The 26,547-nt window shown below is 47.9% G+C and overlaps 1 protein-coding gene across 2 annotated transcripts in view; it reads right to left on the bottom strand.

The window, feature by feature from the left end:
* The window catches only part of EEFSEC (eukaryotic elongation factor, selenocysteine-tRNA specific), a 258,706-nt gene that overhangs the window by 170,150 nt on the left and 62,009 nt on the right, over positions 1–26,547 (bottom strand). For both annotated transcript variants that reach the window (XM_008531735.2, XM_070576451.1), the window contains exon 2: positions 121–328. In XM_008531735.2, coding sequence (XP_008529957.2) covers positions 121–328 — 208 coding nt within the window. The remainder of the gene's footprint in view (positions 1–120; positions 329–26,547) is intronic.

Genomic DNA, 26,547 nt, shown 5'->3' with positions numbered 1-26,547 from the left:
CCAGGTGAACCACTCAGTAAAGACCCAGGCGACACCTGCCTGCCCAGTTCACGTTAGCGAAACGAAGTGTGCCCCGAAGCCTGCAATATATGTGGACGTTCCTCTCATTAGAAAACCTACTTGGTATTCTCCAGGGTCTTCTGCATTTTCTTGGTCATTTTATCAATCGCTGCCTGCCTTTTCCCTTCGGCTAAGAGGTCTGTTTTGTTCAGCACCACGACCAGCTTCTGGCAGGCAATCTGCCCAATCACAAGGCACTCTGCTGACTGGGTCTGCATCCCCTTGGTCACATCGATGACCAGCATCATCAGATCAATGATCTGGGCCCCTGGGAGAAGAGAAGACAGGGTTAGAGAGGGAAGAGGGGGAGATGAGCTCTGCAGAAAGTTGCCCAATGCCTCAGTCAAGCAAAACTGGCCAAAATGAAGCATTAAGATAAAAGTGGATGGCGTAGGAAATGAATGATTAGTGCCTACCACCTAGGACTGGGCCACACCATACGTGCTTTGATCGACATCATTTCACTGAATCCTGACAACCACCATGAGACAGGTGTTTTACCCCATTGGTGATGAGGAAACTGAGGCCTACGAGAGACAGACAGCTTGCCTGGAGCCACACAGCTCACATGCAGGAGGGCTAGGTGATTGTAAACCCCACGCCTTCCTATTACACCAATCCTATCATTTTGAGTCCATCCTACCTGGGAAGAATGTCCAAGCAGGAAAAAGCTCAATGTTAGACTTGGCAAATGCCTAGAGATTTACCCTTGCCAAGAAAAAGGAGAAAAGGGCTGAACAAATAAAGAGGCAGGTTGGGGGTGCGGTGTTCCTCCATGGCTCCTGGGTCTTCTCCTCACCATACCTGTGGTTTCATCATGATCATCTCAAGCTTGGCTGGCTTATATCTGCTCACTTCTTTTTGTCCTTTCTGCTCTGGTTGGGAAGTCCCTATTCTTTTGGGGGAGGCAGGGTGGGTAGGAGTAGCCAAGGTTCAGCTGCATCAACTGAGTGCCATATGAATGTGTCTATGTGTGTTTACATGTATGTGTATGTGTGTGTCGTATATGTACGTGTGTAAGCGTATGTACGTATGTGCGTGTATGTGTGTGCATTATGTATCTAAGCATGGTTGTGAGCATGGCCTGAACAGACAGCCACACCTGAGCTGAACAACAGCAGGTGGACAAATTACAGAGAAGTCAATGAAGGGAAACCGCCGTAAGTCATGTTAGGAAGACTGATGTTAGTGAGTACAGTGACCCTGTCCTTTTTAACGGAATTTGGAATAGTTGCACCCAAATAAAGGTATTATTTTGGAGATGCAGGAATACGCAAATGCCCTCCCCTTCGCCTCATGAGGAGTTTTCAGGACCAAATGACTGTCAAGGTGTGGCAGAGGACAACTATTCCATGAGTGACTCCCATGACCCTGCTCCAGCCAGCCCCCAACACACAAGAGCCTGAGCCCAGCCCACCCCAGAAGATGTGACCTCTCCCCAGGTCCTCCTGCCACCAGTCGTAGGGCTAGGTGGCCAGGTCTTGAGGCAGGATGGGACAAAGCTTGCAGGTGAACAGAGAGGAGTGTCCTGGGCTCCCAGCCTGCGCACTATTCCCTGAGAAGACCGGAGAGCCACCTTCACAGCAGAAGGGTCCCCATGCCCGGCCCAATGGGCCTCCGCTCTGGCAGACAAAGCTGTGTCCACAGAGCCAAGGCCACTCTACCCCACATGTGACTGAGGATTTTTCAAGAGTAATTCTGACAACCCGGGCTCCCTCTGGAACCTAAACATCACCCCTACCTAACTCAAACTATCACTGACCCCACTTTACAGATGAGGAAGTTAGGTGACTACTCTTGGTTATTCAGCAAAGAGGCAATCTGAACTCTGGAGCCTGTTCTTACCATGTGCCACATGGCCTGTCTTTCAGAATGCCGGCCCATCCCTCTCCATCCTCCTCTCCCACAACCTCACCCACTCCCTACTTCACACCGAGATGCAAGGCACACCCCACGTTAATTTTCACCCCTTGCCTGCCTTGCCTTGATCCTGCTCCTCCCCACCCAGACCTCGCTTGCCCCGGCCCTTCCTCCTCACCCCAGCTCCACTGAGAGCTCACCAACCAAGGCCTGGGTTTTCAATCCGTAAGCACAGCACCCAGCACAGACTCAGCAGGGGCAGAGCTCAATCAGCCTGTATGGGACTATACTGAGCAAACGAATGCTTCCCCACCTCCTCTACTTTATTTACCAGGAGTCTGTTCCTCTTCTCAGAGATTCCATTTCCTACTAGTATATGAAACTATCCAGAAGTGCCTTGTCTTGGCCTGCTGGCTGCAGGAGAGGGACTCATGCATTCCATGTATTTACCCCATCTCACTTCTGATGCCTGTTAGGATCCTGGTGATGGGAAATGAAACTGAACTGACAGACCCAGAAAGGTAAGTGTAGACGGAGGCCAGTGGTGATCTCATGCACAGCCCTACTCCAGCAACTACAGGCTGCCTTTGTTTTAGGGAGCACACAGCTCTGCTCCAAAAGGCCAGGCTCTCGAGCAGACTCCCTGCAGTGCAGCCAACCTCAGGGACTTCTAAGGAGATCAGAGGTCACAGCGACATGACTGGTCCCACTGAGAACCAGGGCACCACTGGAAACCAGGGGTCAGCATCAAGCAACCGCCCGCTGCCTGGCAGCAGCTCTCAGTTACTCTCATTTCTTCACCAAACTTTGATCAGACAACAGGAAGTGACATAACTGGCCCGTCTTTTCTTTTTCAAAATCCCTAGTATTTCCACAGAATGAATCCAACAGTGTCCTTCCCAATTCCCACGAACCCAGGGTAGGAAATCACTCTGAGACTAGAGGGGCAGTGTGAGCGAGTGGGTGGGAAACACAAGTCAAAATCTCGCAGCTTACAAATGACCCTCTATGTTTCCAGTCTATCAGAGCTTTTCATCTAGTTGTACTAACTACAGAATCCTTTAAAGGTTTGCAGAATAATTACAACAGGGTTAAAGTTTCTCAGTACTTTAAAAAATTACAATTTCCAATTCTGTAGATTATATATCTTAATCATTTCAAAAATAAAAATAAAGAAAAACTTACAAAGGTCAGCATTTTAAAAAGTATAAGTTATCTGTGGGATGTAATTTTCCTTTTGAGACTGAGGAAAAAAAAGAATTCAGAGGGGCCAGCCCCGTGGCCAGGTGGTTGGGTTCGTGTGCTCTGCTTTGGCGGCCCAGGGTTTCGCTGGTTCGGATCCTGGGCACAGACGTGGCCCTGCTCATCAGGCCACGCTGAGGCGGTGTCCCACATGCCACAACTAGAAGGACCCACAACTAAAAATACACAACTATGTACCGGAGGGCTTTGGGAAAAAAAGGAAAAAAGTAAAATCTTTAAAAAAAAAAAAAAGCATTCAGAAAAAAAGATTCAGCCAGAGAAACTGAACATAAAACTATAAACATATTTTAGCAACCTCAAAGTCAGATATCTGATCAAAATTTGATTTTTAATCAAAAGCTACAGGCAACCTAAAAAAAAATTATTAAACATAAAACAAAGAAAAATATATTTTAACTGGTGACATTAAATATTCAATAAACGATGTAAATACATTGTTACCAACAATATAAAACTGCAGTGGCAATCCTATTTGCCAAAACATCAAATCTCTCTGTGTACCTCAGCTTCCTTGTCTGCATGAGGAGGACAGCGATGGGCCGAGTCACTGGACTGCAGCGAAGATTGAATGAGACGACACAGGAGAAGGGTTTCACACAGCACCTGGGACATAGGAAGTCCTCAGGAATGTCAGCTGCTGTGATTGCCTTTCCTTTCACAACCACCACTGGGCATGCACTGTGGTGCTCCACGTATCTGCATCTCACTCTAACTGCATCTCAGCTCCGCAGTGTGAGCATCACAGACAAGAAAACAGGCCCAGAGAGGTGAAGTAACCAAGCAAGGCCAAGGAACAAGGTCTCAGGCGGAGAGATGTGAACAGGGCCCACCACCTTCTTTCTACTTCAGCACCCGGCCGGCCTGAGGAGCAAGATCTCGCATCCAGAGTAAACCGCTGGCTGTGGAGGTGGCGGGAGTGTTTGCACCAGCCCCTGCAGACGCTTCAGGACAGCAGAGCAGGTGCCAGGGGTCCCCCTCAGAGTGCAGCTCCTGGAGCCCAGAACGGCAGGAAGGGCTGCAGCTCTATAATCCCGGGGCGCCATCATTATTGCTGTAATCTGTATTCATTTATTCAATGTATTGCTTGTCTCCCCAATTTACAGGCAAAAAGACTAAGGCTCAGGAAGGTTAAATAACTTGCCCCAAGCCACAGCTAAGGCGAGAACCCAGCACTGGTCAGACTCCAACACAGGCTCAGCTGTCCCAGCCAGGAGGCGTCAAGACTTCAATCACACTAGGGTCATTCGGCTCCCTTAAGGAGAATCCCCTCAGGTGCATATCGGTTTTGTGCATTTCAGTTTTCCTGCCCACCCCCATACTTTTCCCAAAGTAGGGTGACCCTGGATTTTCCCACTCGAATTCCTACTGAAATAGGAGAGTGCAACTGTGCAGCAAGGATGTCCATCCTGCCCCACTCAGCACAGAATGGGAGGACCCGGAAACGGAAGGGGCTTACCAAAGAGGGTCATTTTGCAGGCAGGGAGCCAAGGCCACAAGTGAGAGGAAGAGGCAAGAGCAGAGCTTGGAGGCACCTGGCCAGGCATGCAAATCACAGCCCTACCAGGTGCCTCAATTTCCTCCTCTGTAAATCAGAATTTAAACACAGATGCCCACTGCAGAAGGTTTGGGGGCAACAAAGGGGCATGCCTGCAGGGCCCTCAGGAAGCGGGAGCTGCACTCATGGCTGTCAGTGCTGAGCCAAGCTCTCGGCTCTCGGCTCTTGGCTCAGCCTCAGCCTCAGCCTGCTGCTCCCACTAGTCCAGGCAGCCCCCGGGCAAACACATGTGGACAAAGAACTGAGGTACTGACTGAGTCGGGGGAGGGGAAGAGCAGGAGAAGGGGGAACACTTGGACCCGAGGCCCCCACCGTGTGCGTGGGCCTAGAGGCCCCTGGACATAAATGGCATGTCTGACTTGTTCACAGCGCCTGCCAGTGCTTCTCCTCGCCCTCCCAGCTCACCCTCTTCAGGGCCTGCCTGCCTCCGTGAAGTCAAACATCCCCGCTGTCCCACGTTGCTACACAATCGCCAGGGTCACTTCATCCATGGCAGGATGCACTGTGAGTCCAACAGGCTGGAGGTCCTGGCCAGGCCCACACCCTCCAGTGGAGGGCCAGGAAGCCAAAGGAGGCCTTGCTCACTGGAGGAGGCTCAGGGGATCTTGACCTTCGTTCCTACCAGACATTTTCATGAACAGCTTCAGATGGAGGGAAGTTTCATAAGGCTATTCCTCTCTGAGCTCCAGTTCCTCATCTGTAAAACAGAGGCAGTAACTCCCCTTCACTTTCTACTGACCTAGTTGGAAACCTCAGATCTGGATACAGGAGACAGCCCAGAGGGAGGGCATATTCTGATCTGGGCATGTGAGCAAGGGAATCATGGAGAGGGGTGCCGTCCTTGTGCAGGAAGAACATGGCAGGAGCTTAGAAGCCCACCTCGAGTGCCAGGGCACGCCTGCCATGGAGAGACGCAGGGCAGAGAGGCAGGGGAGGCAGCAGGCTGAGGCGCCAGCGAGATGGGCCAGGCTCCACCCCTGCCAGCTGTGCAGCCTCAGGTGAGTACACCTCTGGACTTCTTGGAGCCTGGGATCCTCCTCTATCGATGCTGGTGCCCCAGACAACATCTTAAGGTGGGGGAGGGTGTCTAGCACAGCACCTGGTGGCACTGAGCGCTTGGTAAATGCAAGGTGCTGTCAGCACTGGCATTTGTATCACAATGCCCAGCACAGTAAGAGCTCAGAGTGGCCATCTCCTTCTTTATGGCTCATGGACACACAAAAGGCCCATGCCCTTCACAGGAGGAAGAGGAAGACAAGTGTCACCAGCAGCATGGAACAAATACTAACAATACCTCCCCCAAATCCAACAGAATTCAGGAGGCCCCTCACAGGGGTCCTTGCTACATGCCAGCCAACAGGCTGGAGCACTGTGTCCACCAGTGGGCAGGAAATCCTTACTGTTTTACTCCAGCCTGCGAAGGTGGGCTCCTCCACAAACATCCCACGGAATTCCACCAGACGAGCAGGGAGACCCCCAAGGAGGAGAACCTGGGCAGCCAGGACTGGACATCTTCCCTAAGTCGGTAAGGTCCCATGACTCACTAACAACGAAACTCTGGCTTCTTGTTCTCTAGGTAAAGGATGTGCCACACCAAATGGACCAGAAGAACAACTTTCAGGCATTCCAAAGACTGCAGGTAACAAGTGGGAGTGGTGCTGACCTAGCGCCCAGTGGAATCAGTGTGAGGCCTGACAGACAAAAACCCAAAAGTATCAGCTACAGTCCAAATGACAGTCACCATGGTTTGGGAGCTGGACTGGTGTCAAGCCCTGGGCTCGGGACTTCACATCATTGGTTGCAAACTGACAACTTAAAGATGTGCCAGACTCTAAAAGGGGCGTTGTTTAGCCTGCACAGTGCCTCTGAGAGTATGAACACACTGCCAACACTTAACAATCTGAGAGGTCACATAAAAATCTTTACAAATCAGCAGATGTGGCAACACCGGGCCTGCATCTGACGTGGCCAAGGAGCCGCTGCCCCTTGAGAAGAGTTATGTATCCCCAATTTTATGCTGCTCCCCACAACTCCCTTTTGCCTCATTCCCTGGCATTTATATGCTAGCCTGGCTCCTGACAGGCAGACATACGACCTTGTGACGTCTGCTTGATGTGCGATAGCTCTGACCCTCACCACCATCCCAGGAGGAGGAGACTCTCCCATCTTAATAAAGAGAAATCTGAGGTCTGGCCACACAATAGTAAACAGCAGAGGCAGGGCTAGAACCCGGGGCTGTCTGACTTCAAAATTCCTGCTTTTTCTACTCAGCTGCCTCTTGGCAAGAGTCCTGCATTCCTGAGTCTCCTGGGAAGCCTAGGGCATCCCGAAGAGCAGGCGGGGAAGGCCCTGCGGGTGGGGAGCGGAAGGAGAGCAGACAAGGTGCAAAGGCAAACTGCCAGTGTCCTCTAGGACACACACCCCCCCAGAGGCACAGGCCTTCAGGAGGGAGTGAGAGGAGCCATTATCACCGCGCAAAGAAATCCAGGAGAACAATGGGAGCGATGTTAGCAGTGGAGGAACAGGGGAACAACAAAGGGAGCCCATGTAAGAGACCAAGGGAAAAATAAACCACATGGACAAGATAGCAGACAAACAGAGATGCTGGACCTCCGCCAAAAGGAAGAAAAGCCAAAAAATAATAAACGCTGGAGACTCGCAGCAAATCACCCAGAGGGCAGAGAGAGGGCAGTGGTGCAGAATGACTGCTGCTGGCTGCGAAATCCTGGGTAAGTAACCTTCCCTCTCTGAGCCTCACCATCCACATCTGTAAACAAGGAAAAGCACACCACTGTGACACAGGGACAGCGGGCAGCCGTCTGGATAACACTCAAGTTGGATCTCTACTTTACACATTACACCAAAATAAATTCCAAATGGAACGAAATTTTAAACATAAAAAATAAAGCCATAAAAGTACTGGAAGAAAACACATGAAAGAATTTTTTATAATCTTAAAAGTAAAAAATATCTAGGTAAGATACAAAACCTAGAAACACATGAAAGAAAAAAAGGAAAGACTGACAAATTCAATAACATAAAAATCAAACACTTCTGCACGGAAAAAAAAATATGATAAAGGCCAAAGATGCCTGGGGAGAGAAGCTTAAAATGCACATTACCCACAAAGGACTAACTGCTCTACTCTCCTTAATATTTAAAAAGTTTCTTCAAACTGGCAATAAAAAGAGCAACAATCCAATCAGAAAATAAAACAGTATCCACAGACAGTTCACACTCGACACACTCCCTGAGCACCTCCTGCTGCCGGGCCTTGGGCTGGTCTCAGCACACCAGCAACGAGAACAGAGGACAGTGCCCACCCCTTACAAGCTGGACTCACTGGCCAGTAAGGAAAGGCCACAGGCAGACATTACACATAGCACATGAATGTCACAGAAGGGTGGAAGATGGTAAGTGTCCTGGAGAAAAACAGAGTAGGAAAAGGCGGCTCAGGCATCTATGGGAGGCAGGCGGGCTGCCATTGTAAGTCGGGCTGTCAGGATGGATCTCCATGAGGAGGAGATATTTGACCCAGGACTTAGAGGAGAGGGCCTGAGAGTTAACCAGGGGAAGAGCATTCTAGGCAGAGGGAGGAGGCAGGCCAAAGACCTTATGGGGTGTCGTGGTGTCCAAGGCCCAGCAAGGAGGCCAGGGTGGCTGTAGGGAAGTCAGATAGGAAGCAGGGGCAAAGAAAAGAAATACAAATAGCTCAGACATATAATAAGATGCCCTACCTCACCAATAACAAGACAAACACACACTGAAACTACACTGAGATTCTAGTTTTCCCCCAGTGGGTTGACAAAATAATACTGACTATAATAATAGGAGCTGCCAAGTATGAAGTCCTTGCCCCACCAGGCGCCCCAATTACACACACTGACTCCAGACAGCCCTGCAGGACTCCAGATACCCCTATTTAAGAGATGAGGAAGTTGGGTCACAGAACTAGGAAAAGGGGGCTAGAATTCAAAGTCAAGCTCTGTGGTTCCAGAGGCCATGCTGTCCCTCAAAACATTTGGTAACACCCTTGCGCTACAGTTGCAGGAGACAGACAATCCTGTCCATTTGGAACCCGTGTTGGCAAAACCTCCTTGGAGGCCATTCTGGCAATAGCCATCAAAAGTGCAAATGCAGACAGACCTGTGACCCAGCAACCCCCACCTGCACATGAGGCACACACAAGGCCATCATCGAAACATGCTTCCAAGAGTAAAAACGTAGGGCCAGCCTAACGGCCTCTCAGGAGGACAGCAGTTACCTACACTCCAGCATGTCCACATAACAGAATATTCCACGGCTACCAGAAAGCACAGGGTGACTCTATATTCCCTGAGGAGAATGCTTGCCAAGAGAGCATGCACAGTATACTGGCATTTCTACAGATTTTGCGTGAGAAAGTATATGCTTGAAATCACTGTCCTTGGAATTTTAGAAGAAACTGCTCACAGCGGCTTTCTGAGTCCTGGGGTTAGGAAAATCCACTTCTTATGGTCTATGCTTTTATACCTTTTAAATTTCAAACCACGTGCATGTATTATTGATTCAAAAACAGTTTCTTTCTAAAAGCAAAGCTTTGTATCACTGGAAAACCAGTGTCATTTACCATAAGTAAAAGGATAAAAAAAGCACAAGAAAAATAAAACACTGCTATCAAATTCTAGCCAAACACCGTTGTTGCCACAGGTACGGAGCTCGCAATGGTAAGAAAAGTGTTAAAGCTCCAAACACCAAACAGAGACCTTCTCCTTAATGAAACCGGAGGATTTAAAGAACCCTAAAGAAAGAAGAACTTTCTCACCATGGTTAACATCCCTTAATGCCATAGCTGCACACACATAAAATCATCTCAGACACCATTCTCAGCACACATCTCTCCTGTTAGGAAACTCTTGCAAAGAGCCTAGATTTGATTCTACAAGTTAGGACATCCAATGGAATGGGGCAGGGGCAGAAGACAGACGGAGGGAGGCTCCCAATTATGTCTGTTTAGAGGTCATAACCTGTTAAAGATATTTCATCCTTCCACAAGACCAATGTAAAAACCATAGACTTGTCCTCACACCACAGTCAGCCGTGGTCAGGCTTGCTAGAGAGCAGCTCCCAAGTCTGGGTGTACCAACCAGACAACACATTCGAAGATGGTCATGAAGATAACAAACGAGTGAAGGGTATATGGGAGTTTTCTGTACTACTGCAACTTTTCTATAAGTCTGAAATTATTTCAAAAGAAAAAGTTTAAAAAAATGACTAAAGAGTCAGGGAGTTGGGGAAAGGGGGAAAGAGAATTAATTAAGTATCTAGGAATGCACCATGCACACCATTTCAATTACTGTTCACAACAGCCCAGGAAGGAGGTAGTTATTAATATTCACACTTTCCAGATGAAGAGACCAAACCTGGGAGAGATCTGAAGTGACTGTCCCACAGTCATACAGCTAGGGAACTGGGGGTCTGAATTCGAACCCAGAGCAGTGTGTTGGCAAAGCCCCGGCTGTCCCTGGAACCTGAGAGCCTGTGGCCACCAAGAGCCCGAGGGAAGGGGGAGTCAAGGAGCTGCCCAAGTCCAGAGGTTGGGACCAGATGTTCCTCATCTGAGAGAAATACGAAGGAAGTGATCTTAAACTGAAGCACGAAGGTGCTCAGGTAGATCTATGAGAGAATTTCCTGAGAGGCAGGGCCAGTAAAGATGCAGATGGATAACTGGAGACATGATTAAAGAGCTCTTCGCTGGAGGTGTTCAGAACAGTTGTCTCCCACTTCAGGGAGGAAATACGGATTAAACCAGGGTTCTCCATCCATGTACAGTCACATGCTGCATAGCGACATTTCAGTCACGCTGGACCGCATATACGACAGCTGTCCCAGAAGATTAGCACCACATAGCCTAGGTGTGTAAGAGGCGATACCATCTAGATTTGGGTAAGTGCACTCTGTGATAGTCACACAATGATGAAATCGCCTAACAATGCATTTCTCAGACTGTGTCTCCATCCTTAAAGGACACATGACTGTACCACTTTTGCAATTCTGCCACGCTCATGGATTCTACCTCTACTATTATTTACTTACACATATTTAAGTCACGTCATTTTTCTGAACTCAAATCCATTTATATTAAAAAGAACTTTACATGACAATAAATGTATTAAACTTGCCATAAATAGAAGTTAACTCTAAAAATAAATAAAACAAAAAACCAAAACACTGTGATGCAACGTTATTAAATCCTAACTAGATAATGCTGCCTGCTGAAGCTCTGAGCCTGAGGCCTGCTCTCTGTTAAAAAGGGATCAGCAAGAGCTAGTAAAAGACATACTAGCACTAAATCAACTCTCTCTCCTCTCATCTCTTGGATGAGAACTGGAAAAGCATGACCTTCGGACCCTGTCAAGCAGGAGTATTAATCACGCGCCAGGCACAGCCTCACACCACCGCCTCATCACCAGGCGTGTGGCCCCTCTTCAGGAGGCGGTGGAGTAACCACCACTCACACGGCCCTCCTCAGGAGAGGACCAGAGGCAGGGTCAGGCACCACAGGCAGAGCAGAGGTGTCCACGCTTCCTCAGGTCAAAGGTCAAAGGGGATGACAGCTTGCTGCCGGCTCCTTCCCAGATGGAGGCAGGAGGCTGGGCAAGGCAGGGGACCGGCTCTGCAGGGCCGCGCCTCCCCACTTGACCAGGGAGTTTTGCCTTTTTGCTTCTTTAAGCTACTGTGTCATAGTCTATCTGGGGTAATCTTTTTAGCTGACTTTGCGCAACAGTACAACTCCTGTTCAAGAGCAGTGAAAAGCAGCAGAAAATGGAATTTGAAATGTAGAAATAAAATAATTGCGGGCCATGAGCTATAATTTGATTTCATGCTTTACAAGGAAATGAAAGAAGGCTTCCTTAAAATGTATGGTTTCTGCTCTCTCTCCCCTCTCAATCCCCTGCCCCCACTTTTAACCATTTTAGGATTTCCTCCAGCACCGAAGAGAAAATAGGATTGTGGAACATGTTCAGTTCTCAAGTGTCACTGCCACTCAGGGGCAAGCTCGATTTTAACGTGAACTTCCCATTCTGGGTAAGAGGAAATTCTTCAATTAATAAACCGGGTGTGCGGAGGCCAGTCTTTAAGGTTTAATCAATTTCATCTGTACTTAGGATAAAAAGACTGACTATTCTACTTTTTTTTTCTCGTTTTCCTTCTTTAAAAAAATAATAAAATGAATGTTTTATTTTAAATTCTTTGAGGTTCGTATCTCCTGTTTCAGGAAATATTGTCTATTTCATGCAGTGAGTATGAAAACTCCCCCCTCCTTTCTTACTTTTGCTAAGAACCTTTTTTCAAAAATAACTAAATTATCCTCTGCCCTCATATACTATAACAGCTTGGGAGATGATACGAATTATACCGGATTTTGGCAGACACCTTGGAGGGGAGGGAAACAGAGAGACAAATCACCAAATATGGATGCAAGAGTTTCTTGTGGACAAAACAGTAAGAGGTGGACACGGGAATGTGAATTCTGAAGAAAATCCGTCCTAGGGCAGCCTAAGCAAACTCTACACTCAGTGCTGTCTGCGAGACCCAACCCGCCCTCACCTAGGAAAGGGACCCCACCCGGGGCAGTGGTGTCTCTCACTGGCTCTTGGCCGGGGCTCCCGCAGGGCAGGCGGGGTGGGCGCCAAGGGACGGCTCTCCAGGAAGCTCTGCCAAGCAGCACTGAATCAACATTCGGACTAGTAGATCAACCAGGAACAGCGGGGCTTTCCAGGGACAGAGAATTCCTAAATCTTTGTCCCGTGGTCACTCTGGGTACACTGAGAGTCTGGGGCAGAGGTCATGGTCAGGCCCCACAGTGGAGGGTGAAGAGCACAAACTTTGGGGAGGGTCAACTCCAGTCAGAAGCTCTCCCCCACTTACCAGCTATTGTGTCTTCCGCAAAACACCTGAACTCTCTGGGCCTGTTTCTTCATCTATAAAATGGAGATAAAACCACTACTAACCTTTCAGAAACTAACTAACACAGTGCTTGGAAAAAAGAAGGCACCTGATCAACTCAGGAGAACCCCTGTGCAATTCAGTGTAATCCCAGGTCTTCCCAACGCTTTTATCAAGGCGCCTTGGGGAAAATACTACACTGTAAGTCAACATTTTTCACAAAAACTCTGTAACTCTATGGCCCTGTCAATGTGACTCCCATTGTGAAAATGAGCAAGAAGTCCTCATCGTTCCCAACAGTGGCTACCAATGATCCAGGGTCTACCCTTTGCTGGCCACAGTGCCAGGCACGAGCCCACCTGCATATGAGAAATCTGAGGCTCAGAAAGTTAGAAACTGTGCTCAGTACACAGTAAGTGCTCACTAAGTGAGAGGGAGGAGGGGAAGGAGGGAGGGAGGGAGAGAAGGGGGAGGAGGGGAGAGGGAGGGAGACAGAGAAGGAAGGAGGAGGGAGGGGCGGGGGAGGGGATAGTGCAATCCAAGACAGCAGCAACTCAAGAACGCGGGGGAGCCAGGAGGCACACCTCCTCTGCCTGATCTGAGGCCCATTTTTGCTCCACCAGGCCTCCTTAAAGTGGCACTAAAGAGGATTTCTCTTGAAGACAGCACCCTGGGATCCCAAAAGGAAACTCTGAAGGAAAATTCACCAGGAGTCTTTCCATCTCTAGGAGCCGGCCAGCCCCTGGGTTTCAGGGCACATGCATCTTCCCTTTCTGCGGAGAGATGAGTGGAGGAACACCTGCAGATGTGCAGGTCACCATGGGACTGAGGGCCACACGCACGGGAAGGGAACTTCCCACACACATGGGCTTTGCAGGGAACATACTACATCCCCCCTCAGACTCTCCTACCTGCGTGCCTTGTGAGACCTGGTTCAAGGGCCTTTACCTCGCTGAGCCTCAGTCTCTCCCATCTGCAAAATGGGGATCATATATTATTTACAGATCATGCATGCAAACCTCATAACCCAGGGCCTGACACACAGCAAGTACTTAATCATGGAAATGCTAATTATCAGTGTTCTTGGACCTGAATTCCTGTTCTCAAATTCTAGCACTGGACCAAGGCCTGTCCTGAAAAGGAGACAGTGAGGAGCCTGCAGGGCCTGGTGGGCACCTCAACTGGGGTACATGGGCTGGGTGCAGGATGAAGACTACAGGAGACGGAAACTCTCCTGCCCCAGCTAGGGGACAGTTTCTCCTCAGCTCCAGCCCACGTGGCCAGACAGGAATATGGGCCTGGAGTTGCCAAGTCTTCCAATTTTTCAAGAGAGGCCAAAAATCTGGACTATTATATGAAATTCGCCAACTTTTAAATGTTGACAACCAATTCAAAAGAATGTTTAAACTGTATGGCCCAAACAAAACATGTCCATGGGCCAAAAGTGGCCCGCAGCTCCCCAGTGCGAGATCTCTGGAGGAAGTTTTCTCTAGAAAGGAAAGTTAGAGGAAACAGAACAAACATCCAGCTTCTCTGGTGGTTACCTGTTTGAATCAGAAAAGCACTCAGCATTTGTGTGCTGTGCTTGGCGGGCTCACAGCCCCAAACCCTCTTGCCCTTATGACCCACATTTGGGCCTTGATGGTGGTGGGGAAGGGGGATGCCAGGTTTATCCTGGAAGAAAAGGACAGTGGGCTCTCTGGAGTCACGGGGCCCCAGAGGGGTAGGGCAGGGGAGATGAGAGGCCACAGGCTCGGGGTCAGACAAACCTCAGCATAGACCTGGCGCCCGCTGGGCCACGAGGGAGGAGCACTCTCCCTCCCTGGCCTGGGCCTCTTCCAGGGCAGATGAGGAGGAGGTGCTGGCTCCCCCCACCCCAACATTCTGGACTGAGGCCCTCACCTAGAATAGCAGTCACCGTACAGCAACACTGCGTAAAAACAGGGGTCACAGAAACAGTGCTACTTCACAGGACTGTTCTGAGGATCAAAGGAGTTAATGCATGTGAAAGCTCTGGCATTTGACATATTATTTTCTCTCTGGCAGGGTTTCTCCCTACAATTTCAAGCACAGATTTCCATACTGAGCCTCAAAATACTCTCAGTAGGTAGAAAGTTCGAGAATAACCTAAGACAATGATTTTCCTGGAAGAATGAAGCAGGAAAACCTCAGAGACACCAGGCTGGAATTTCCTCCAGGACAGACGTTACCTGTACCAAGTTCTCAGTACAAGCCCTTTTCAGGAGAAATGCGTGTAGTCTTCATAGCTAACATTTAATGGGCTGCTTCCTGTGAGCTAGGGACTATTCTAAGTGTTTTGCCTGCATTAGCTCATTTGATTCAGTCCTAGGATGGAGGCACTATCTACAGCCCCATTTTGCAGATGAATACTCAAGGCACAGAGAGGTTAAATCACTTGCCCGAGATCAAAGAGCTAGTTGGTGGCAGGGACAGGATTCGACCTCAGGTACTCTGAGCCCAGAGTCTTGGTTTCTAAAAGCACTATGTTACCCCATGTGCAGAAGAGAGTGGGAAGATCAGCGCTCCCACCAAGGACCAGAGAGAAGGGCAGTGGGGTTGGGCTCCCACCTCCCCCGCCTCACCTCCCCAGCCTCATCTACCACTGCCCACTCCTCACTCTCCAGGCTTCAGCTGGGCTGACTTCTCTCAGCTCCTCAATCAGCCCTCTCTCTACCACCCCAGGACTTTGACGTAGAAACATGGGTCTGAAGCATTCTTCCCAACCTGTCACTTCTGCTGGCACCTCAGCCTTCAAATCTCAGCTTAGATGTCACCTCCCAGGTATTTTCCTGACTCTCCCTGGTCTGGATGAGGTGGCCCTCCCTAGGGGTGCCATAGTCCCCACACTGCCCCGGGACACTCCCGTTCTGTGATTCAATGGTTCCCCTGCATCCTCACCCACAGAGACAGGGACCTAGTCTGTCTTTTTCCCCACAGAATCCCTCACATCTCGCAGCACAGAGTAGGTGCTCAACAAATACTTATGGAGTGAATGAAAAGAACTAAGAAGAGAAGACTAAGCACTTTACTTAGAATGTTCCCTCCATTAGCAATTAATGGGCTCTTCTCTATTCTTCAGTGGTGACGTCCTAGTATATTCCAAAAATGTATGTGTACTTGTTTAAAAACAAAAAGAGAAGGAAGAAAAGCTGAGCTATGAAGCAACCATGCCAAGGACAGGACCCCATCTCATGAAGATCAGGTGGCCCAGGCCCTGCAGAGAGAGGGCCCAGGGGCTGCCGAGGGCTGTGTCCACTTGGAGAAGACCCCAAGCAAACCCCCAGTGAGGAGTAGGATGGGTCCTCACGTGTCCACTTTACAGATGAAGAAACTGAGACTCAGGGTGGTAAAAAAAATGCATCCAAGGTCACACTGCAGGCAAAGGCAGAGCTGGGACTCAGACATAGATCTTAATACTCCCTGGCCCCAGACCTCCCCCTCCATCATGGAAGGGGTGGGGTCCATCCCTCACAAGGCATTTGAGGCAGGACGACCAGGGCCACTCTCGCTGACTCGCACACTGGTTGTGCTAAGAAACAATGGCTGTTGCTGTGGCCTCAGACACAAACAGGCCCTGGTAGAAATGAGTCCCCAGGCCACAGAGAGCCCCTCCTCTGAGGTACAGAAACGAAGGCAGGGCAGTCTTGACTAACCCCAAGCTGAAGGTGCTGGAAGGCCCAACCAGAGCTCCAGTGAGTGAAACGCTCTGAGTTCTGCAGAGTCGCAGAGCCTGAGAGAGTGGATTTAGGAAACTGTTTACTGGGGAAGCAGGAGGAAAAAAAAAAGAAAAGAAGGGGGAAAATCTACCATAAAAAGTAAGTAAAATCAGCAGAATTCCTTCATGAAAAGGGTGGAATTAGCATATGGCCTCAGCTGCCAAGTGGGGCCATTGAAGCAAGCAATGTAAATGAGTTCAAGATACAATTAGACATTTTTCTGGACGGAGACAGAGGGGACTGAGGAAAGCATGGCAGGTCACATTTCAGACGGAGCAGCAGGAACACATTTCACTGTGGAGCGGCCCGCAGAGCCCACCATGCAAGAGCTCTGAACAAGCGACCACAGGGACAGGGCACAGAGGACAGGCCAGGCTGGCGTCCCAGGGAAGCAGGCCCACTTTGGGGGGGCGGGGGGGGTCTCTCCCTCCCCACTATTCACTTCCCAAGATGCCTCATACGTACTTGCAAACCAGCCGCCCAGGCACTGAAATCAAGTTTGGTTCTGTTCCACTGTGTACATCTACGTGCTTTCCCCTGGGCGCGGTCCCACGCCCCAGAGAGAAATCTGACCCAGTCCCTGCCCCTTAGGAGCTCACAGTCTGATGGGAGAGACACGCACAAACCCTCAACAGCAACAGAGTGAAGCACATCAAAGTAAGATGAGAAGCTTCTGTTAGGCAAGCACAGAAGAGGCGAACTCAGCAAGTGGAGGGAGAGAAGGGGCCAGAAAGCCGAGGGAAGAGACCATTCCAGGCGCAGGACACAGCAGGAGGCTACGGAAGCCCCAGCTGCCAGTGCCTCACAGAAGACGCTGAGCATGCAGTTCCCCAGGTCTTCGGGGAGAGGGCCAAGTCACCTCAAGCTTTGTGAAAAAAGGACAGAATGACCAGAGGCGCCAATCGCTGGCCCATGGACCAGATATGACTCAATGGCAACAACTAAGGACAGCTGTTCCCAATCTTCTCCAGAGCGTAGCACATGTGGCCCACCCAAGGAACAGAGAATGCTGGGTCTTTGTGAGGGACAATTTATGAGGCCCTCTCTAGCCCAACTGATTCTGATGGACTCCTTTATGCGGCCTACTGCGAGGACTGTCTAGCTTCATCAAGCTCCCTGGGCCCTGTTTCCTTCAAGGTGAAATAAATGTTTACTCCAGTCACTCTAAAAGGACCACAAACCTTTACTTGTGTTCTCAGCACACTTACTGGCAAAGAGCATTTGCACAGCCCGAGCCCCTGCCCCGCCTCAAGGCAGAGGTCTGTGCTCCTGCATATCCCAAGAGTCAGACCCACCTCAGCCAACCTCTTGCATCGATGACCTGGGTCTGTCGATTTGAACCCAAACAATCCGTCACACTCTGAGAAGAAAATTAGGCCCGTTCCCGTCTGTGCCCAGTACCTTGTCTGTAAAGTGGCCTCACACCAGACTAGGTGAAGGAGTGACAGGACACAGGGCACAAGTGCTTGGCACTGTCCTTCCCTTCTTCTCTCCAAAGCCCAGTAAAGGCTGGCTGCCTGGCCACGGGACTACCTTCTACAGTGGCAGGGGAGAGAGGAAAGGGATGCGTGTAGCAGCCGGGGGGGTGGTGGCAGCGGGAGTGGCTGGTGCCGACTCAGTGCTCTGCCCTCCTCCTTAGCAGAGACAAATGGCATTAAGCTCCCATTTAGAAACAACCACTCTGTGCCTGGCACCATGCTGGGGACACTTATACCTATCGTCACATAATCTTCACAACAACCGTGTATGGTAAGCACTGTAATTCCATCGTTCAAAGCAGAGCTCAGTCAGAGTGGTCACAGGCCCAAGCACACAGCGAGTGAGCAGCAGTACCAAGGTCCCAAAGGCCATGCTCCTCCATAACCCTTCAGAACTCCCTTGTAGCCATGGGTCCTTATTTTAAGGGGCCCTTGCCACTGCCCCTGCCCCTGCCCCAGCAGGAGGTCTTCAAGAACAGACACAAAAGCAAAGAAGAAACCACACTGGCTCAGGGCTGGGGCTGGACTTGCCCCATCAAGGCATCTTCTAGAGAAAAACCACTCTGTGCTGGTGTGAGGCTTCCCGGGGCAGCACTTATCTTCATGTTTAGCCCCTAAGTCTGTGGGCTGAAGCTTTAGGGGCTGAGGTTAGAAGCTTCATCCTCTTCCAGGTAAGCATGCCCAGGCAGCCAAGCATAGGGCATAAAACACAAAACTCACAGAGAGAGGTGTAGACTCAAGTCCCAACACCAATGTCTGACCTGAGGAAGCCGATTTACCTCTCAGAACCTCAAGCTGCTCACCCATATGAAGCACCTGGGGAATACATGTGTCCCTAAGTCCTTCTTTTGGGAGGAGCGGGGAGAACCATACTTGAAGAAAATTTTTTTGGAAAATTCCAAATACGAATGGAGTTTTAGATGACACCAAGGAATTATTAATATTGTCAGCTGTGATAATGACATTGAGTTATGCAAGAAAATGTCTACATTTTTGAGAGATATATACATAAGTAGTAGGGGTAAAATGACTTGAGATCTTGTGAATCTATTTTAAAATACTTCTGAAAAAATGGGGCAGGATATTTGAAACAAGCATGGCAAAATCTTAGCAACTGTTAAATCTGCGTGATGGGTACGTCAAAGTTCATTCTATCTTGGGTATGTTTAAAACATTCCATTAAAACCAATAAATGAGCAAGAATCTCCTTGAAGACAGACTCTAGCAACAAAGATGAGTGCAAGTAAGAACTTGGGAATGAGGAGGCATGCACCAAGGGCTGAGGGTAGCCATGGAAGCCATTTCAATACAGAATCAAGTCTAAAGAACTGTGATATTTATTCTTTCCTTAAAATGACGTGCCTATCATATACCAATTGAGTTTATTACAATTCTTGAAAGCAGAGACATATACTACAAATGAGGTCACTAAAATTGACTAAGAAAAAACCATGGAGCAGAACAACCAAGACCAGGAAGGCAGGAGGGCATCATAGAGTGGGGCTTCATTCCTGAAGTCAGTAGCTTGAGACAACCAGACTTCAGCACGTTCATCAGAGATTTAAAAGCAACTTCTAGTTGAACCATTACTAACTGGAAAGTAAAATAAGCTGGAGGTCTATGCAAATTAAAACAGTGAGAGGGAAAAGATCACACAGAAAATAAGAAAAATAAAGACTAGAGCAAGCAAGCATAGAAAACATTTTTTTTTTAAATTATGAAGATTATGATAGTTAACAACCTTGTGAAATTGCAGTTGTACATTATTATTTTTTTTTTTTAAAGATTTTATTATTTTCCTTTTTCTCCCCAAAGCCCCCCGGTACATAGTTGTATATTCTTCGTTGTGTGTTCTTCTAGTTGTGGCATGTGGGACGCTGCCTCAGCGTGGTCTGATGAGCAGTGCCATGTCCGCGCCCAGGATTCGAACCAACGAAACACTGGGCCGCCTGCAGCGGAGCGCGCAAACTTAACCACTCGGCCACGGGGCCAGCCCCTGCAGTTGTACGTTATTATTAGTCATGTTGCAGGTACACCGGTTCACTCTTTGTGCCCTCCCCCGAGCCCCCTTTCCCCTGGTAACCACCGATCAGTTCTCTTTGTCTATATGTTAACTACCACTTATGAGTGGAGTCATACAGAGTTCGTCTTTCTCTGTCTGGCTTATTTCACTCAACATAATACCCTCAAGGTCTATCCATGTTGTTGTGAATGGGACGACTTTGTCCTTTTTTATGGCTGAGTAGTATTCCACTGTGTGTGTGTGTGTGTGTGTGTGTGTGTGTGTGTGTGTGTGTGTGATATATATGTATGTATATATATATGTATATATATATGTATGTGTATATATATATATATACCATATCTTCTTTATCCAATCATCAGTTGCTGGGCACTTAGGTTGGTTCCATGACTTGGCTATTGAGAATAATGCTGCGATGAACATAGAAAACGTTTTTAAAAAAATAGAACTTGATGACAAAAGACCAAATGTATAATAATAAATGTAGAAGGGATACACTAACCTATTAAAAGAATGAGGTTTTCAAAACACAAAATATAATCCCATTTTGATGTTTGTGATTGGGTGGTAGCATTTGAAATTTCTTCTCTCTCCTTTTTTCTCAGCTGCATTTTCTGACTTCCCCACAATGCACATGCACACACACACTCACCCACACATGCATTCATGCACTGGCACTTCATGATTGCTTTCAACAGGCCAGGCATTAGTCTAAACATGGTACAAAGATTATCACACAATCACTCTCTTTTGTTTTTATTAAATTTTCCATTTTATAAATGAGGATATGGAGACACAGAGAGGTCAACTTTTCATTCTCTTAGTCGGCCAACAAAAATGGTTGTAATTTTCTACATAAACTTTAGAAAGTAACTGGTAATATCTATCATAAATGGTGAGTTAGTGTCAGACTTCACAAACTAAAGGCAAGGTCTCCAACAAGATTGCCCTCACTTCAGACAGTAGCCACAAGTTTGGGGGTCCCCAGCCCACACTTCTGGTCAACTGGCTGCAAATCTAGGGGGTTCTCACAACACCTATCAGGTTAGATATTTCACTAAAGCAATTCACAGAACTCACAAAAGCACTACACTTACAATTACAGTTTTATTATAAAGGATGTAAATCAGGACCAGCCACAGGGCCATAGGCAAGATATGGGAGGGTACTAAATGCCTGCCCTCACCCCACAGAATCAGGACACATCACCCTCTTGGCATATCAATCTATTCACCAACCAGGAAGCTCCACTGAGCCTCAGTGTCCAGAGTTTTTATTGTGGTTTCATTACATAGGCATGATTGACTGAATCATTGGCCAAGAGATTGAACTCAATCTCCAGCCACTGCCCCCATCCCCAGAGGTCAAGAGTTCAGGCTGGTGTCTATGGCCCAAAGCTCCAATCCTCCAATCACATGGCTGGTCTTTCAGGCATGACTAGCCCATCCTGAGTGTTCCCTTTAGCATGAACACAGGTGTGGTCCAAGCGCCCACCAGGAACAACAAAGACACTCCTATCACTGGGGAAATTCCAAGAGTTTTAGATTCTCAATCCCAGCAACCCAGGACAAAGACCAAATTCTTTATTACACAACAATAAGGCTAAAATATGTTCACACATCACTGCCCTCCATTCCCCCACAACCCCCACTGCAAAATATAAGTCTGCACCTATTGATGAAGCCATCTCATTCCTGGTAATCTGCCCTAAAGAATCTGAAATGCAAACAAATGCTCATCATAGTGTTACTACAGTAGGAACTATTATACACAATGCATATATTCATCAAGAGGGTGGATAAACAAAGTACAGCAGAGCAAGACAATGGAACGCCATGGAGCCGTTAAATTTGTTTTCAAAGAATATTTAATGATATAGAACAAGGCTCATGGTTCAAAAAACTTTCTAAATCAGGGTCTAAATTTCTATATTCAGTAAGATCCCTACAGAAAAAAAGAGTATGTCAAAATATTAACAGCAGTTATCCTGAGTAACTAGATTCTTATTTCTTCCTTATACCTTCCTCTATTATCCAGATTTTCAATATGCATAAATTATTTACATATTCAGGGGAAAAAAGGCTTTTAAAAAATAACACATGAAGAAGAAAACTATATACACTAACTCCCACGAAGCATTAATAAGCTAATTAACCTGAAAGTACATGGCAATGACTGCATTTCAATATTCAGAATTTCTTTTTGGTTCTTTTTCAAATCTATCTACTCTTTTTCATAATGTCCTAATCTCACTATGGATTCTGTTCCTTCATTTACATTTCAAACATTCTTATTTTAAAGCCCCTTTCAGATTTGTTTTACGGTTTTTAGTTCCTAGGATGTGAATTTTCACACTTGTGTCTACAGAATGTCTTTTTCATGACGGTAATTTTCTTGCGATTTTGTCTGTAAATTCATCCTCAGCAAGGGTTGTTTTCTGTGGGAGGTCCTACACGCGTGTGACTGAAGAGTACACCTGTGGGGTGACCAGGGGCTACAGCAACCATGGCCAAATAGCGTTCACCAGTGTTTACATTGATCTTGGCTCAGGGTTTCCATAAGTACCAACCATGCGGATATGAGTCCTGCGTCCGGGAGCATGCAGTCTCAGGAATTCTGTCCTCTCCTGGGGGAAAGGAACTCTTTCTGAGTCCACCTCCCAAAGTGAGCAATTTAATCTTGACCTGTTGGAGGAGAAATTTCCTAGTTCCCTTTCTTAATTTATGAGGTAACCCGTCACATCTCCAGTCTGGATACTACTGTGAACCAGCTGGCTTCCAGTCCTCTTTGCTGCTGTGAACCTGACTTCCTTTTCATGCCCAGCCCTTGAAGATGTTCCTTTCTGGCTTCCAAACCTAGCTGCGTATTTCTCCTTCTCTTAGTGTTTCTTCACTTTATCCAGTATGCCAATGTGTTTGGGACACAAGGCCTCCCATGGCTGCACGGCCACCACATTAGCCAGAAATCTGAAAGAATGTGGTAAACTATAAAGGGTCAGGTGTGGCAAGTGAGAGATGCTTGACACGCCATTCTAACCCCTTGAAAACACTGATGGAAACTAAATTTCCTAGAGTCACTAGAAGTCAGTTCGGTGAACAGAGTACTGCAGCCAGAGCTGTACTGTAGTCTCCAAGTCAGAAAGACCTGGGCTGAACCCTGGTTCTACCAGCTTTGCAATCTGGGCACGCTCACATGTACCATCACCCACCAATGGGGACATGGTGAGAACTGGCAATAACGTACATAAAGTGCTGCAAAGGAAATACCGATGGAAGCCTGGTCTGCTGCAGGATGTTCCTGGGAAGTGCTCTTTGCTTAGTCTGGTCTCACAGGACACATTCAAGGACAGGCTGGGACTGTTTTGTACCAGTTACTTCAGGCAGGCACAGAGTTGGAGCTTCAGAACAGTGAGTGAGAAGCAGGGACCAGGAGGGCATAAAAATCCTTATGAGAAGGGCAAAAGAAGCTTCTTGTACTTGGAGAAATCCTCAGACTGTGTGGCTAGTAACAGCCAAAGCCATATATCCCCACAGAAACTTTGGAGAACCTGGCCATTTGCACTTCTGAGAACAGGTTTTGTTGTCTCCTGCTTCTTGTAATGGTCTCTGAAAAGGCCCCTATCATCTGACATTGAAGACATTTATGTCCTCTATGTCTGTGGGCACTTTTGCACCAATGACATCACTGGCCACACTGCAACAGCCACAGAAACCCCGTAACAGAGTGCTCGGAATGTGGGAGTAATTGCCACTGTTCCCAGTTCCACCTCTGAGATGTCATGTACCCAATTCATTCAACTCCAAAGATATTCCCTGAAAGGAACTCAGGCACCTTTGGATGAGAGCACAGACTCTGGAGCCAGAATCTCTGGGTTCAAATCTCAACTCCACTGCTTATAAAGCTAAGGACTTTGTTATTCCCTCTGTCCTCGGGTTCCTCATCTGCAAGATGGAGACGATAACAGTACCTATCCCATAGGGTGGTAGTGAGAAATACATGTTACCATAATACAGAGAACAGTACAGTGCCTGGCACACAGCTAGTGTTATGTAAGGATTGACCGTTATTATTATTACTATTATTAGTCATTCTTTTGCTCACAAGTGCTATTTAGCAACAATACTGTATTCCTAGGACACAACTATAACCAGGACAATGTTTTCACAATGACCTCATCCCACAGGGCAGTGCTAGGCTGCAGGGATACAGAGGAGAGACTCCTTCAAGATCCCTGTAACCAGGACCTCTTTGTTGGTGTCCACTCCAGGCCATGCACTACTCTAAGGGATGCAGCAGTGTAACAAAGCAACAAGGTCCCTGTCCTCAAGGACTTTACACTCTAAGAGTGCAAGTCACACTTACTTTTATATAGAGAGAAAGGCTATGCAGAACATAACACAGGACTATAAAAAAGACAGGTACAGAGTGGCAGGGTGCAGTGGGGTGATATTCGAAAATCAGTAGTCAGGAAGGGTCCCTTCGAAGGTAACAGGGCAGAGTGTTCTCAGCAGAGGAAACAGCAGGTGAGAAGGCCCTAGTGAGAGAGCAAGTCTGAGCAGCTGGACACAACAAGCCAAGGGGAGGGTGACCAAGGGGATGGGGCCAAGTCACATGGATCTTTGAAGGCTAAAATAGGAGCCTGGATCTTATTCGACTTGTAACAGAAGGCCAATGGCAGTTTTTTAAGTGGGGGAGTGATATATTTTTTAAAGTTCACTGTGGTCTCCATGGAGACAATGGATTATTAAAGACAAGAGTAGCAACAGGGAGGCCACTTGGGAACCGCTGCTGTATGCCAGTGGGAGAGGATGGTGGCTGGGCCAGGACAGCATTCGGGAGCATGATGTTGCTCTGCTCCAAAGCTCACAGCCCAAGTGAACCAGCATGGACGCAGAGGGTGGCAAAGCTGACCAGGGGGATTCAGCCCCTGCTCCTGCCACAGATCTCCTCGACCAGGCCTTACCTGCCTCCTCTCACTGCCTGTTCTCAGGTCCATCTCCCCACTGGGCTGTGAGCTTCCCAACAGCGAGCACTGGGTTTACTCAGCTGCACAGTACACCTAGAGAACAGTGCTCCCTAACTATTTTGAAGATATGAAGGAATACCTGTCTAAAACTGAAAAGAGCAGATGGGAAGGGAAGGAACTCTTGTCTCCCTTAGGAGGAAGTCTACAACCAAGAAAAACAAAAAGCAGCAGAATAAACATGTTTTAAAGATTATACAAAAATAATCAATTGAAAGATGTGGAAATGCTTGCCTTTGGAGAGGGAAGAGGCTCTGTTCTTACCTCTCTACTAGACCACAGGCTCTGGGAGGCTGGGCCCCGATCCTGTCCTATCACCGTCCCAGCACAGCGCCTGGTGCGTCCAACACTTCCAGCAAATATGAAAAAACGAACATGCAGCCTCGAGTCACTCTTCCAAAGCCCAAACATAAGCCTCTGGAAACACACCAAAAGAACGACTGAATGAACACAGCTGAACTAAGAATTAAACACAATTCAAGACAGCAGAGCAGGGGCTGGCCCAGTGGCCAAGGGGTTAAGTTCGCGCATTCCACTTCAGCGGCCTGGGGTTCGCAGGTTCAGATCCCAGGTGTGGACCTAGCATGGCTCATCAAGTCAGGCTGTGGCAGTGTTCCACATAAAATAGAGGAAGGTTGGCACAGATGTTAGCTCAGCAACAGTCTTCCTCAAGCGAAAAAAAAAAATCCTCACACACAAAAAATTATTAAGACAGCAGAGCAGCCCGAGGAGCCCACCGAGTCGTGGACACTGCACTTGGCCCAGACAGCCTGCAGCATCTGTTTGTCAAAAGCAACTAAAACAAAAATTGTTTTAAGTTACAGCTGTTGTCTGGGCCACTTTATCAAGCACTTAAGATATAGAGCTGATTATTTTTCTGGCAACAATGAAAAAAGAACGGCTGAAAGTACGGTGTCCTGTTCCCAGCTGTTTCCGGAGCGGTTCTTATAATCTATGTCTGTGTCAGGGCCAGACAACTGAAGAGCTCTATACGTGAAGCTGGTTGTGGTTTGTCTTTCTTTTTCATTTTCGCCTCTTGCATTTCAGTTCCTTGAATCACGCAAAGTACAACCCCTTGGAGAGCATCTCTCTGTGCTTGCACTGCTATTTGCAAAAAGCCTCTTAAAAAGGGACTTGGATCAAAAGAAACCTATGTACACTGTGGCCTCGACTCTTGGTCTCTGTTCCTTTACTTGGATCTGGATTCCAACACCAGCTCTCCACTGGCCTGCTGTGTGGCCTTGAGAAACCCTCTTCATCACCAGCCCTGTGGCCCCAGTTTCCTCATCTATAAAACTTCAGAGAGCTGTGGAGCAAAGTGGAAATGTTTTCATAGTGCCAAGCACAGAGCCTGAAATATAGAAGGTGCTCAATAAATGGGATGATAATTAATATTTGACTCATCTCTCACACCACCCCTCTCCCTAAGATGCTGAGGTTTCCCCTGAGGCCCATCTCCAGGACAATAATCACAGCAAGAGTGGAAAAGAAGACCACAGCTGAGGTGACAAGTTACGTACGTGAGAGGCTGGGAAAGGGGAGCTGGTGCTGTATCACTTGCTCCCAGACTCCCGGGTATTCGTTTGATTCAAACACACCCAGGCAGGTCCCTGGGGCAA

The sequence above is a fragment of the Equus przewalskii genome, chromosome 15 (assembly GCF_037783145.1).
Source record: "Equus przewalskii isolate Varuska chromosome 15, EquPr2, whole genome shotgun sequence".
In the NCBI taxonomy this organism is placed as follows: domain Eukaryota; kingdom Metazoa; phylum Chordata; class Mammalia; order Perissodactyla; family Equidae; genus Equus; species Equus przewalskii.
Note: the sequence above shows the minus strand (reverse complement) of the source record. Positions and strands in the feature narration are given on the sequence as shown.